Source organism: Anthonomus grandis, chromosome 9 (genome assembly GCF_022605725.1).
Source record: "Anthonomus grandis grandis chromosome 9, icAntGran1.3, whole genome shotgun sequence".
In the NCBI taxonomy this organism is placed as follows: Eukaryota; Metazoa; Arthropoda; class Insecta; order Coleoptera; family Curculionidae; genus Anthonomus; species Anthonomus grandis.
Window position 1 is genome coordinate 14,730,137 of NC_065554.1, and position 16,249 is coordinate 14,746,385.

The following is a 16,249-nucleotide window of genomic DNA, read 5'->3' on the forward strand; positions in this document are numbered from 1 at the left end:
GAACATTTTAGGATTACTATTTCAGCAGTTGAACGACATCCATATTCTCATGAAAAGTATAAATTAAAACAGAGCTAAACCCTGAAATACAACTACAAGACAAATACCTGTGTATGTCTTAAAAATATGTTGCCCAATATTGTGTGTGTCTTGTAGATGTTGTCTCAAGAGAAGTTATAATGTTTCACTTTTATTTTAATTACTCCATTTCCTACAGATTATTGTGGATATATCCTCTTTCAGGATGACATCATCCTGGTTGAAAATAAAAAAAATCATTAACTCTGTATATTTTCCTATATTTATTAACATAATCATAGTTATAGTTTGTCATTATAATATGAAACCCTTAGTGAAAGCTTGATATACATTTTAATTGAAGACTTACCTGACAAAGCAATATCTATTTTGACCTTTATAGTAATAAGTAAATTTGAAACTTATTATCCTAGGTTACTTTATTCCACTAATTAATCCTAAGTAAGTAATATTTAATTGACAATGGGTAATATCTTATAAAATTACATTAAATTTTGCAAAATTGGAATTCATGTTTATATTTATCAGCCAGCTTTAACTTAAATGTGTTAAGACATTAAGCTATGCTAAACTATGCTAAAAATCTTGGATATGGGATCACTGAAGTTTTTTATTGCATAATCTTCAGTATCAATTGTAAAAGGAGTCACTGAATAGCATAAAAAATATTTAAAAAGCAGAAGAAAAAAATTCTTGCATAACTTTACCAGAAACCAATGACAATCAAAAAATAAAAAAATTAAAAATATGTATTTGTTGAAAAGTAAGCTACATTCGGAACACTTAATATATTTTCATATTAAAATTAATTGGGTATTTCCTTTCTTAATTTTTTTACTTAATTTGGGAAATGCCCTGTAATGTATGTTGATTGTCTTTACATTCAAGAATCAATTTTGTATGAATAGTAAAGTATGGATATAGCACAGGTTCTAAATTACCTAGTTCAAACCAAGTGATTAATGTAATTATTGTTAATTGAAAATTAACAGAATTAATTAATTATATGACATCATCAAATAGGTTTAAAAATGGTTGAGTTTATTTTCATTTGGAGAACATGGAATGACACTTTAAAGAAAATATGAATAAAAAATCAAATTTTATAAAATATTTCTTGTTTTATTTATTGATTATTTTAAATATTAAAGAAAATAACAAAATTCGTATTTGAATAATGTTATATAAAAGGTCTGTTACACTTTCCCTTCAATTAGACCTAAGTTATCAAATATTCATTATAGTTTCATAAGAATAGATTATTTTTAGTTTGGTATGTTTCAGGTAATTTTTTCCTTTAATAATTTAAAGTTCTCATCTATTACGAATTTTAAAACAATATTTTCAAACTCTCAGTAATCAAAGTGTTTAATCCTTTTTATTTCAATTAAGGTGATTCCACCACCAGAATGGGTTCCAAGAAAGAATGGCTATAATGTTGAGGAATTAAATGTTACTATTCCTGCCCCAATTTGTCAGGTAGTGACAGGAAAACAAGGTCTTTATCAGCAGATCAATATTCAGGTAAACAAGTGATTTTAATTTATGTTTATAAAACAATATTTGAATGTTTCCTTGAATATTTTCAGAAAAAACCAATGACAGTTAAACAATACCAAGATCTGGCAAATTCAGAACGCTACGCAACTCCTAGACACTTTGACTATGAAGATTTAGAAAGAAAATATTGGAAAAATATCACCTATGTTGCCCCTATCTATGGCGCTGACGTCTCTGGCAGTATAACAGATAATGATGTTAATGTAAGACACCACTAGAGAAAAGTTTTGAAAAATGTGTTTTTTGTTTTAAATATTTTACAGGAATGGAATATAAACAGATTGGGGACCATATTAGATTATGTAAATGAAGACTATGGTATATCAATAGAGGGAGTTAACACTGCTTATTTATACTTTGGAATGTGGAAGACTACATTTGCTTGGCATACAGAGGATATGGACCTCTATTCCATAAACTATTTACATTTTGGGGCACCTAAAACATGGTGAGTGTATTTTTTGTAGTTTTGAACCGGTTGTTATGACAGTTATTTTAAGAAAATGTTTTTTTTAAGGTATGCTATTCCACCAGAACATGGGAGAAGACTAGAACGTTTGGCTAATGGCTTTTTTCCATCTTCATATAAAAATTGTCAAGCCTTCTTAAGACACAAGATGACACTTATATCTCCTCAGATTTTGAAACAATATTCTATTCCATATAATAAGGTGAGCTCTATTAAATACCATTATTGAAAAATTGCTAAATTTGTTTTTATTTTAGATTACTCAAGAAGCGGGGGAAATAATGATAACATTTCCTTATGGATACCATGCAGGTAAAGTCTATTTAACTGTTTACTAGTACTTTCATTATTTACTATATATTTCTTACTTAATGAAATACAGAATCAAATTAAATTGATATCATTTAAATTTAGGCTTCAATCATGGCTTTAATTGCGCCGAATCAACGAATTTTGCATGCGAACGTTGGGTCGAGTATGGTAAGAGGGCCACACAATGCACTTGCAGCAAAGATATGGTGAAAATTTCTATGGACACATTTGTTAAACGGTTTCAACCTGACCGGTAAATTAAAGATTTTCCCGCGATATGAAAATATTTAACAAAATAACTATTATTTAGGTATGAAAAATGGTTAAAAGGTGAAGATGTAGGACCTCATCCTGAAGAGCCTGACCGCAAAGTAGCCGCGCCTTTACCGATGCCTCAAGATATTTTATGTAATAAAAATAACCCTAGCTTACCTCAGAGTTATGTCGAAGGACCTTTGAAGAAAAAGAAAGGTAGAATGATGGCTGGCTATCCCAAGTAAGACCATTTCTAATTTCTTCAATAATTTGTACTTTATTTTTGTTTTTTATTTAGTTTTGATGAGTTACCTACCGAACTTCAACTGCAGCTAATGGAGGAAGATAATTTGACATTTAGTGACGACATTCCGCCTGATGAACAACAAATGGAGGTCTTGGAGGATATCTGGTTAAAGGCCGGGGAAATAGGTAATAATTTTTGTCTTTCAGTGTAAATATTTTCCAAGATTTTATTTCTTTATTAATAATAAAAAGTGCACCATCGAAATATAAGATTTTAATCCTACAAGTTCATGTAAAAAAAAGTGATTAAATTCATAAATATAATATTACTAATAAGACTCATATCTTTAACCTGATATAAACAATTTTAAAAGAAAGCTACAGTCTACAATTTTTCTTGAAGATCCCCAAAACGATCAAGTCTTGGATTAGTATTTAATGTAATTAAAGATCATGTTAATGGCATTATGGAAATCCATAATTTGCCTGATTTTCAATCTTAAATCAGTTGACTACATTAAACAAAGTTCATGCTGTTTTTTTATTTGAATACTACATTTCGTGTCCAAATATTTCACAAATTTATTTTAAAAAGTTCATAATGTGGACCTAACACCCATTAAATGTAATTAAATAAAAAGTGCTTATAAAGAACTTAATTAACACTCATTTGCAGAATAGAATAAGCACATACAATGTGTTAATAGCTTTCCTAAGATTGTCCAACAAAAGAGGAATAAGGTTATTAAACAAACTCCAAAAAATTAAATGTATACTTTCATAATGCAGCTGATCTTTGAAATGCCATCAACTGTTGCATATATGATATTCTAATTTTAAATCTTTTAAAGCCAGGTTATTACATATCAGTGATTCAACCCTGAAACATATCTTTGTGCTTGTATCATGCAGTGACAAGAATATCATTTTTGGTGCTCTCTACATCCCTTCCCTTTGTCAGTTTATGACGAATTTGTCCTTTTATCCATGAATCTTCTGAGTATTTATACCAGTTGTGATATTTTATTCTGTGGTGATTTTAACCTGCCGCTTGTGGTATGGATGAACTCTGTGAATGGACTATGTATTGAGACCGCTGAGTCTATATTGCTTGCAAATGTGCTATGTAGTGGTTGTTACTATCTTAATCTGAAGCAGGTGAATAACTTGCCAAAGTTGTTTGGTACATTTCTTGATCTGTTTTTCTCAAGTTTGTCTGATCATGTCTTCATCAATGTTGAAGGCATTTAGGCCACTGAAAATTCGGTACCGGCTTTAAATGTGATCAATCATAGTTCTGTAAGTATGTTTGCTGATGACCTGAAGCTCTACATGCAGATTAAGCAGGTGAATGATATAGCCAAACTTCAGAAAGACCTTGATGCTTTGTGTGAGTGGTCAGTGATGAACAGATTGAGGCTCAATATTTCCAAGTATTGCTACATATCATTTCATAGAGGTTCGAAGAGATTCAATTCTACATATAGTATCCTTGGTAAGTCCTTGCATTATGTGAATGTAGTCAAGGATTTGGGCGTGTGGTTCGATGAGCATCTGAGATTTGTTCATCACATCTCTCTCTGCAAGCCTTTAGACTCCTTTATGTCTCGCTGGTTAGATCTAATCTTGAATTCTCTTCAGTAGTGTGGTCTCCTCTATATCAGAATTCAATAGATATGATTGAGAGAGTGCAAGATGGATTTTTACGGTGTGCTGCATTTAGAATGGGCATTAGCTTTGACGAGTACCATCGTGAGGACCTGAGAGTAAGACTTAACCTGGACACATTGGCCAAAAGGCGTGTGAACGCTGATCTTTGTTTTGTCTTTAAGCTGGTTAATGGCATGATTAATGCTCCTGACCTTTCTAAAGTGGGTCTCAATGTTCCAAATAGAACTCTACGCAATTTTGACCTTTATCATGTTCTTATGCACAGAACTGAATATGGCCGTCATTCTCCTATCGATAGATTTCTGAGTGTCTTAAACGCTCATAACATTGATTTATGTAGTAATTCACTGTCCATTTTTAAGAATAGCCTGAGCAGACTATGGCTGTAATGGTGTCAACTCAGTTCTTAGATATATATATATATTTATTTACATTGTATCAACTCACTAGGTTAAGTTATCTATTATGTAATAATCTATTTTGTACATTTATTTTGTAAAATGGGGATTCCCGTAAATTTAATAAAAAAAAAAATTCGATCTCAAGTATGAAGTTTATCATTATGATTATGTAAACTGTGATTTTGTTGCTATTAATAATTACCTTGCTAGCATGAGTTATGGGATATTGCTTTTGATCAGCAAGATATTAATAAGTACATTGACATTTATTACAATTTTCTCTATTTTGCTATTGAGACGTCTGTTCCAATTAAACATTTCAAATCATCCAATTTTTCAACTTGGTTTAGTAGAAAATTAAATAATCTTGTATTTCAAAAAAAGAATGCTCACACAAAATTCAAAAATAGCAAGGATTATGTTCATTTTTCGACTTCAATCAATATCTCATATCAGGCAAATTTTCTGATTATGGGAAGGTAAGCTTTTTAACATCAATTCATCAAAATGACGGTAGGACGAATATTTGTAACTTTCGAGGTGAGTTTATTCAGTCTGTAATTCCTAAGCTGTTTGACAGGTTGTTTTCTGTACAATTTTCATGGCACTGTAAGAAATTGCTTAGTGATCATCAACATGGTTTTTCTTAGAGTAGCCTACAGTGAATAATTGGGGCTATGGGCCTTGGTGAGGTTTGGTTGGATTTTGTCATGGTTTTTTGGTTGGTTGCACAATGCACATAGTTAGGATAAATAAATTCTATTTCTAATGGTATTGAAGTATCTTGAGGTTTGCCTCAGCGTTCACATATTGGCACAGTCTTTAACTTGTTCATAAGAGATTTGAGTGATGTAATTGTTCATTCAAAGCATCTTGCTTTTGCCGAGGTTTTTAAACTGTATAAACCCATTGAGTCATATTTTGATGCTGAGCTACTTCAATTAGATTTAAATAATATTGTTGAGTGGTGTAATAGCCATAGTCTGGAACGGAATGTAAAATCATAATGATGTAATAAACTTATTAATTATCAATAGACAATCAATAACAATGAACTTAGGTCAATTGATACAGTTAAAGATTTAGGCGTTCTTTTCAATGTTAAGCTAACTTTCTTACCGCACATTTTGAATATTATTAGTTATGAACAGAAGTATGCATAGTTTTGGATTTATCACTAGGAATAGTGTATATATTTCACCTTACTGTTTCAAATTACTTTTTATTACTATTATTGCTCTTTGGCTCGTTGCTTGCTCAAGTAACTAATTTAGTTCCCTTATTATGATTATCATATTGAACGCATTGAGGCTGTACAGATAAGTTTCTTAAGATTCTTTGCCTATAGAGCTGAAGCTAATATTTTTCGTAATTATTAAGTCGACTATAATGCTATCAGTATCCAGTTTGATATCCCTAATCTTGAAATCAAACGGCATAAATTCTGATGCTTTAGTACGGCCTATGGTGATTCAGGTTAATCTTACGAGAACCTAACCGATTTTCAATGTGGAATAATTCTTAGTTGGTATTTACCCATGCGTTTCTGCGATTCTGGTTTTAACCAAAATAGGAGAAAACATAACGTCACAGATCAGCTGTTTGGCGTGTGATATTTACCAATTATTACCCGGCTTTGGACTTGGGTTACTCTTTTGGTTATACAGTTCAGAAGAAGGTTTTGTTTAGATTGTGAAAAATTTCTTGAGGATTGCGATACGGCGTGCGCCCTTTATAAAGTAAGAATATTAAATACCAATTAGTTTTAAATTATCGAGGAGACGTTAAGGTTGAGGACCTGGAAATGGCAAGCAATTATTGCATACCTAGTAAAGTATTTTACTTAGTAAAGAAAAGTTAAATTAAATGAAAGAAAATTTAACAATAATTCCGGAAATAAGGCGTTGATGGCTTCATCTATGCAAATTTATATGGCTGTTATTCATAATTTATTTCAGATCCAATAAAAGAACAATAGTTTATTTGAGAGAAAAGAGTGGCTCAACTCTTTGGAGTTGAGTGGAGGATTAAAAAATTCGAATTTATTCTTTAATCAAACAGAAAAGAAAAACATATACTCTTTAATTGCTAATAACCAATCCATTTCCGCGACTGTTTGTTTAGATAGTAATTTTTAAGTGGTAGGGGAACAATACGTCACACTTACCTGCCAAAGTTGTCAACCAAAAGAGTAACCGCGGTTTTTACCAATTCCACGCTGAAAATCAGGCTTAGATTCCTTGCATAGTGATAAATTATTTTTGTGTGAAGATTTTAGCTTTGTTAATGATTATTTGTTCTGATCTAGGCTTCTGAAGTTTTATCTTGATATACAGTACTGTGCAAAAAGATAGCAACATTGAACTTTCCTGTTATATATCTTTTAGTATATATTTTATAAGTAAGGTTTATATATTATTTACAAGAATAGTTAGAGCCTGTTTATATTTTCATATTATCATATTTTTTGTATCATAATAAATAAAACACCAAATTGTTTTATGCAAATTTATTATTCAAAAATATAGCAACAAAAAATAGTTTTCATTCTAAAAAAAATATAACCCAACTAAATTAAAATCAATTCAATATTTCGTGTAGTACCCCTCTTTATAACATCTGCACATCGTCTTGGCATGGACTCAAATAATTTCATAATATAGTCATTGTTCACTTCTTTCCAAGCTTTTTCCACTATTTCAAAGAGCATATTTGTATTAGAGCATGTTAGGCCTGATTTTGGTGTCAATGTAATGCCATAAATTCTCTATAGGGTTTAGGTCTGGCGATTGAGATGGCCAAAGCATTACATTTATTTTTTCATCGGATAGCCATCTCTTAACAAATTGAGAAGCATGTTTTGGATCGTTGTCATGCTAAAATATGGCTGTTACTGGCATGACTTCATCCATATATGGCACTATGAACATATATCCATATATGTTTGCAGAATGTCTTTGTATATGAAACGATCCATTTTGCCCACTATTCTTACTATGGGTCCCATGCTACGAGCCAAGAAACATCCCCATGCAAGAATATTTCCCCCTCCATGTTTAACTGTGGGGCAAATGTACTTTTTGTTTAATCTTGTTTTGTTTAATGTTCACTGGGGCGTCTGACGTACATCAGTCCTGAATAAATTATATTTAGATTCATCACTAAATACGACTTTCTTCCAATCAGCTACAGACCAGTGGACATGAGATTGGGCAAAGTGAAAACGAGCCTTGACGTTCTTCTTTGAGAGTAACGGTTTTTTGGCGGCGCGACGAGCAGGTAAGTTGGCATCAAGTAATCTTTTCCTTACGGTACTGGAACTGAGGATTACTCCTTCAACCCTCTTTTAATTTTGCCAAAATTTGGGAAGAGGACAAAAAGGATTTTCCTTGGAAATTCGTAGCAGCTGCCTATCCATCCTCAAATTTGTTTTTATGGGTCTACCAGGAATGGGCGCCGGTGCAGCTGTTCCAGTAAGGCGAATTTTTTTGCAAAATCTGGATACGATTGACCTGTGAAGCCGTAAGCTTCTTGCAATGTTACTCTGCCTAACACCGTTTTCGTAATGCTCCACAATAATTTTTCTTACATCACCAGAGACGGTTTTTGAGCAACCCATTTTAAGTTAATTATGAGATTTAAAAATAACAACTTTACAGCAGGTAAATCGATATTTAACTGATAAAATAAATGCGAAACAAGAATGTTGCTATATTTATGCACATTGTCTAAATAAACAAACATGAAGTTCCTTACTCTGCATTGCCATTCTTATGATATCTCGGTATATTTATAAATAATACAGAGGCGTGTACTGTATATATTTTTTGGTAATTCTAGTATTATTGTGTTATCTAGTATTTTCTATTATCTAATATTATTTTTATAAATTGGCTCTGCCGTATATTGAAATGAATTAATAAATTTTTATTTACAGCATTATTTAAAAAATAACTAAAATTTATATAACATTGATTTTTATCTACCGTAGAAGCTGAAGATGTTGATATTTGTGATGCGGGCTATAATGTGAAAAAAAGCAGAAAACTGGTTCAAAAAAAGCGACGAGGTCGGAAACCCAAAAAGAAGGACGCTATTGAGGTAAGTGATTTAATTTAAATCGATTTCGTATTCGTACTACTAGATCATTTTTCATTGTAAAACCAGGGTGAAGAAGGTGGATCGAAAGATGAATTGGAACCAAAAGCGAAGAAACAATGCGGGAAAATCGTTTCTCTTAAGAAAGGTCCCACAATTGATAAGGACACTGAAGAGTTGGTTAAATCGTTGGTGGCCAGTGAGACCCTCAAGCTTAAAAAGCCAAAACACAAGGAGCGAACAGAAGGCAAAGAAAAACTCAAGAAAAAACATAAGAAAAGAGAAAGTAAGTTGGTTTATTACCTCTAACAAATATCCATTAGTCAAAAGCACAACAAAATAAAAGCTCAATATCCATAATATCATGAAAACGTTTAACTAAAACTATAACCATATGTTTCACCCAACTATTAGACCTACATATAGCTCTTATCCTATTCTGCAGAATGTAAATTTATAGTGAAAAAACTTTTTTTTAACACAAACTAACAAAGTTTTTAAATACAAGCAAGGTAACATCTAATTATAAACAAACGAAGCCAATATCAAATATTTTAATTGAATATCGAAGACATATGCAACAAACTGTATTATAAATGTAAAACATAAATATGAATTTCTAAAAGCCCTTTGAATATCTGTCACCAACAAATCAAGTTTTTTACTCTTATTTTGTTTATTACTCTGTTAAAGAGATGGTTATCAAAAGAGGACTTTATACTTGCTTTAGTCTCTCTATATTTATTGAACTGGACTTTATGCTGAATCCGTTCAAAGGGAACATACTTTTTTGAGGCAATTTATTTCATTACATGAGAGAGAAATTTATTCTTATTTATTATAAAAATTAGATGTGATGTTTTGTTGGTAAATTGGTCAAATACTGAAGAAACCTATTTGTTTCTAGCCAACGTTTCAAATTATATTTATCTTCAGGGCTCTATAATAGACGGAGAGAAATGGCGTTTAAAATTTTCATGAAATATTCGCTAAAAGAAAATATAAGTTAACATTTATGTATGTGAATGATAATATGCATGTCATAGGTATAGGATATTGCTCCGAAGGCTTTAACATTATGGTTTCAGAGTAGCATTCTCTTGTTACCTTCATGATCGTCGAAAACGTCTATCCTTTGGCTCTGGCTAAATATGAATATGTGTCATGTAAGCCTCAAGGGTCGGTCTTAGGCCCAAAATTTTTTTTCTCAATGTACATCAATGATCTTGATTCTCGACATAGGAAGGATCCTTTAACTTGCGACAACAATCCTCTAGCACAGTCCAGATGGTAATGTTTTACCATCTCCAGATGGTAATGTTTTACCATCTCCAGATGGTAATGTTTTACCATCTACAACATCAAATGAGGAGTTTGGGTGCAAAGTCGGATATATCCTCATTTCACCGAAAATCGTTTTTTGACGATTTTTGGTTCTTTGCTATCATTTCTATAGGTTCATATATTTGTTTGGAAGCAAAACCGACCAAATCCCATTTAAAACGTTAAGTAAACTTCGACATTTGGAGCAAAACAGGATATATTCAAATTTTGATAACAAAAGCGGATATATTCAAATAAACAAGTTGTGCGTATTCTATTGCACTTTTTATTATCTATTCTAGTAGTTGTTGTTTGGAAGTTGAGTTGTGATTCCACGCGCTTTTAATTCCTGTAAGACCAGTCAAATAAAAGTGTTCTTTTAGTGTTTTAAGTTCATAAGACATCCACTCATTACAACAAAAGAAAAATACGTTGAAATATATTCGGAAGTAGGTTTGGTAAAAACACTGGGCCTTGACTGGCAAACGTCTAATGTTAAAGAACTGGGAACGGTATATAAAAAAATGAAGGGAATTTCAGAATGCAAAAGAATTTACTTAAAAAAAAATTGAGAATGAACATAATAAAACCACTGTTAAAATTAAGATATCTCAATTTTATCGGTTTACATCATTGGGTGACACAGTTTGGGAATCACTTCTTAAGAAGGGAAAATCAGAAGACAACATAGTTTAGCACACTACCACTAGGTAATTCCATACCAGAAAAAAGTTTAAATCATTTGATGGAGCATTTTGGGGATGATTGGCGAAACAGGGAAGATTTTTTGTGGTACAAAAACCTATTACATAGTAACAATACCGGGGCTAATGTGGATACTTCGGTAAATTTTGAATCCCAAGAAGAAAATGAGCTATGCGATTGCCTGCATGAAGAAAATACAATACACATTTAATTTTCCTTTTATTACTTTAGTCAAATTAATTAACTTGATACAGTTTGTTTAAAGAGAAATAAATATATATTTTTACTTACTATGTCTCATTTGTGTACAAAAACGGATATACACAAACTTTTATTGCTAATAATGACGAATTGTTATATTTCGTTTGTTTCTTTTTATGTTAATAAATTGGCCAACCCCGCTTAAATAAAGCTATTTTCTTAAAATATCACTATTTTTAAATATAAATACACAGGGTGTTTTTCGCGTTTCCTGAAAATTGTCTGAAAGTGGATATATCCGGTTATGCACGCGAACTCCTCAAATGAACCCGGCAGATAAAATAGTGGTTTGACTTAGATCTTCTCAGTCTTAATTCCCAAAAAACTAGACTAGCTTCAAGGGAGTACTAGAGGGTGGTACTTTTGACAATAAGCTGGTAGCACAACATGCAACGGAGATCTACTCTTATTGGTTCACATCTCCAACATAGCATCTATTTTTGGGGCAATGCAAGGAACTAACTCATTCATTTGCTGTTTATCATACAGCAGCGTGCTTTAGATACATACAAATAAAGCGAAAACTCAAGATTCCTGCTGGCATTTGTTCAACAAAATATTCTAATAAGTGTATCAGTTGTACGCTGTGTTTGATTAATAAATAAAACACACTACTTGTATTCAGCGTATAATAAATTAAAAAATTGCTGCATAGCTCTTTCGGCCGTAGGCTATCATCAGGGCTTAAGACACTATAAAAGATATATTAAATTAGAACAGGAAGGACCATTTTAGAATTAGGCAAACATTGTTAAAATATAAATCGTAATAAGTCACAAAAATGAAAAAGACCAGCCACAAAATGGGATGAAAAAACATAAGACATGATACAAATATGAAAAATCAATCCAATCTTAAGATCAACTTACTTGTCAAAGCAACGTCACTATTCGAAAAAACGATAACAAATATGGTTCTGTTTATTGCATGATTTGAAATGAAAAGAAATATAAATTTAAAATTTCATTATATTGTTATTAGTACTATACTATAATCAAATGTTTATGGTTTGGTGAGGTTGTCAGTCAGGTAAGAGTTACGACCAGACTACAACTTAAAATTATCCGTTTTTTGCTTTTATTCTTTTGGTTTAATAAATGCTCCTTCCTGTTCTAATTTTATGCATCTTTTATAGTGTCTTAAGCCCTGATAAAGGCCTACGGCCGAAAGCGCTAAGCAGCAATTTTTTAATTTATTATACGCTGAATACGGTAAAGTGTTTTATTTATTAAAATATTCTAACACTGGCCTGTCTTTATATACTTGAAATGATCAGTATAATTCACAAAAATCGTCATAATTTAATAATAGAAAATCCCTGACATTAGACTCGTCTGCATCTACTTATCTCTCGATCATACTACAGCCTTTCGGAGTTTTACGGTGACTCTTTTTAATGTATTTATTTTAGTAATGTTTTAAATCTTGCTTTTATAATATATATGTGTGTTTTGCTTCATTTTACTTTGGATGGTGATTTATATTTAAAAAAACATAAATATGTGTATTTATTTGACCTTTGTCTTTGACATGTTTTAAGAACGAAGGGAAAACTATTAAAAACACTTACCTAAGTTAAAGTTGTCTCGGCTCCAAAACAAATTTCTCGTCCAAAATTACAAAAAGAGCACTACAAATAATTTATTTGTTACTTTGGCGCCCTCTAACGGTTCTCGTTGATTATACAGCTTTACGCCCAAAAGATAAATTGTAGAAAATTTAATTATTTTCATTTTTATTCCTTTTTAACTTCATCTGTATGGATTTAGCCAGAAAATCTAATTCAAATGGATGCATATTTTGTTTTTTTTTAAACCTTTCCTTTGGAACACTAACGATTGACAAAAAACGGCGGCTTCATGGATGCATTAAACCTAAAACTTTAATCGACTAGACTACTATAAATTTATATTTTTTAAGATATGATAAGAACAATTTGTAGGTCTCTTAAATGTTCTTGTGATACTGTGAATTTTGATCTGATGTAATGCTGTTTTTTTTTTGTTGTGCAGATTGTTAGATAGTATCTTTGCGACTATTTTTTCAATTTGTATAAATAGGTTTGGATTCTTCAACCTCAACATCTATGGACATATCAAAGGATCTTGACGCCTCCCTAACTCCACAAGATCCTCAACTAGCAGAAACCGAGAGACTGGAAAATGCCAAAGCTAAAGAAGTAATAGATAACATTATTAGACAGGCAGATGAAGAGTATAAAAGGGAAACATCCCTTACTAGCACTAGCACTAATACAGCCTGCTTAAAACCAACTACTTCTGCTTCCAGTACTACTACCAGCCCGACCTTCATAGCAGACGCTCTAAAATCGTTCAGAAAAATTCCAGTAGAAAAATTAAAAAGTGGGAGTAAGACTTTGCTAACGACCGAAGATACTACAAAACGAGTTCCACCGATTCAAGGCTTCCACGGTGCTCCGACCGCTACGAAAGGATTTGAAAATGAATTTCTGTCATTTCTCACTACTGTTAAACCCAAAAAGAAAGATATCTTGCCTCTCTCGAATATAGTGCCTAGGAAATCCGTCATTGCCGCTCCAGAATTAAGTTCATCGGAAAGCATTTTGATGAAACTTAAGTCTAACAGTCAAATAACGCTTAACAGCGCGAGTAAAGTTAATGAGCAAGTTGGAATTTTAAAAGAATTGGCTGCACCCGAATATCATCCCGATCCGACACCCCCTCAAGCAACAGTGTTTCCGAAACTCGACGCCATTAACTGTGTACCTCTGCTATCTAACCATCAAGGTATTGCAGATTTAAGTCTATTTGATCAGCTACAAGGGAACAATCGTAATCCGGATTCAAGCAATCAAAATTTCTTTTATACTCCTCCACAACCTGAACCAAGTTACGTGAACCTGCATACCAATCAAAATCCAAGACTATTAATACCCTCTGGTTCAGATGATAACACTATAACGTTGTATTCAGCGCCATCTGGAAATACTTCGGATATACCTCAGTTGGCCACAACTTGTATGCTCGCCAGTAATCAGGTGGCTGTACCTGTCAATAATATTTTAAGCAATCCACAGATAGTCAAGCAAAATGTGGTGATAGTAAATTCAAATTCTGCTGATCTGAAAAACATGATTCGCTTACAACATGTGAAGAATCAACCTGTTGCCATACAAAAGCTAGTTCTGCCTCCAGGTTTGTCACTTGGACCAGTGGTTTTGAACAAACCGAATGTTTATAGATGCTCCGAGACTATTTACGACAATAAAGATCGTTTTATGCCGATGACCAGTCAACCTATTAAGTTAGATCAAGAAAGCAAACCTGATCCCGAGCTAGATAAATTATTACAAGATTTAAGCTCTGAAAGTGACGGTCTAGGTCTCGAATATGGAATAGATTTGAGTGAAGAAGCCAGATCTGAAGTGGTTATTGAAGAAGTAGCAGAGGTGCCTGAAATCGAACGCGACGAGACGGTTGATGAGGAATCCGTTAATGTTGAAAATCTTTTAAATGCAGTTGAAGATATCGCTATGGAATTTGTGCCAGAATCGAATCCAAACGGGTCAGGGCTGTCGATAGGTGATGAAAATGTGATAGTAGATAATATAAATGAGGATATTATGCTTGCCGGGGAGGAAATAATTAATAGTCAGGGTCTAAATCAGAAAGTGATGGTTGAAAATATTCATAATAAATATTTAGAAAGCTTAACGCCGATCGATTACGATAATATTTCAGGAAAAAGACTTATTATTAAGATTGACCGGCAAAAGGACGAGTTGATTACGAATTTAGCTGAAAATCAACAGAAGACCCTAGAAGTAAAAGAACACTCCAAAGATATAATTGAACAGACGAAGTTAAACCAGAAGAAAAGTATGGATTTCAAAAACCAGAAACTAAAACCGGAAAACTTAGAATTCCAAAAGCCTAGACCGTTGGAAAAGCATCACACAAAACATTCCGGCATAGGTCAAAAGTCGACGAAATCGAAAATTTTAAAGAGCAAACTGTTTCGGCTTTTTATAAAGTCCAAACAGAAGGCAGCGTCTCCTAAAATGGATTTTTCAGAAATAATCGGTCTCAAGAAGAAAGGAAAACAATCTAAAATAGAGAAGCAGAAGAACATAGACATTTTGAGGGAACTAATAAAATTCTGCCGTACGCATGTAGGTGGTGCGAAGAATCGGGTTCCGCCAATACCCGACTTAAACACCCAAACCAAACCCAGTATGGAAGAACAAAAAGCAGCTTTAACACCGATGAATCTTACGGTGGAGGTCGATGACGTCTTGGGATATCTGCCGGTTGCTGTGCGGCAACGTTTAATGGGCGGTTTACCACTATGCGACGTTCGGTCTTTGCCAGCTTCTTTGATGGTGAAAGAAAACCGAACAACAAAGGCAAAAGATGGAGGCAAGACATCACGAATCGATCGGCTAAAGGCTCACAAAGAGAAGGTATGTTTGTATAATCATTATTCTCTTTACTCATAAGCTATCATCATTTAACTTCGGTAGTGTTTTATAGTTAAATCCTTGTATTTGAAAACTTCCCGCCCTTATATTGGGTGTCAATTTCAAAACTTTTCACCCTTAATATCTTTTGCAGTTAAAAATATGAAAAATCGGAAAGACGCGGTAATTTTATTTGTACGGGAAACTTTTCTTTTTAAATCAGTCTTTATTTAATGTGAATTGAAATATTAGTTCTTCTAACAAAATATAGAATTACAGTATCTCATTACAAAAAATTATTATTATAAAACATACTATTTGTTTTAATATTGATACAATAAAGCACTCAGATGTGAAACATCTGTATGTGCGGTATCAAATCGTGTTACTGGGATCAAATGTTCAGACAAAAGAACCTTTAAAATTGATGATTGCTTTCATAGATTACATTTTTACATAAAAACTTAA

At 32.5% G+C, this 16,249-nt stretch overlaps 1 protein-coding gene across 1 annotated transcript in view; it reads left to right on the top strand.

Annotated features, from left to right (window-relative positions):
* The window catches only part of LOC126740088 (uncharacterized), a 33,939-nt gene that overhangs the window by 6,865 nt on the left and 10,825 nt on the right, over positions 1-16,249 (top strand). The window contains exons 3-13 of the mRNA XM_050445961.1: positions 1,432-1,563; positions 1,629-1,802; positions 1,863-2,047; positions 2,117-2,270; positions 2,326-2,380; positions 2,483-2,633; positions 2,691-2,876; positions 2,934-3,067; positions 8,945-9,054; positions 9,121-9,337; positions 13,401-15,784. Coding sequence (XP_050301918.1) covers positions 1,432-1,563; positions 1,629-1,802; positions 1,863-2,047; positions 2,117-2,270; positions 2,326-2,380; positions 2,483-2,633; positions 2,691-2,876; positions 2,934-3,067; positions 8,945-9,054; positions 9,121-9,337; positions 13,401-15,784 — 3,882 coding nt within the window. The remainder of the gene's footprint in view (positions 1-1,431; positions 1,564-1,628; positions 1,803-1,862; positions 2,048-2,116; positions 2,271-2,325; positions 2,381-2,482; positions 2,634-2,690; positions 2,877-2,933; positions 3,068-8,944; positions 9,055-9,120; positions 9,338-13,400; positions 15,785-16,249) is intronic.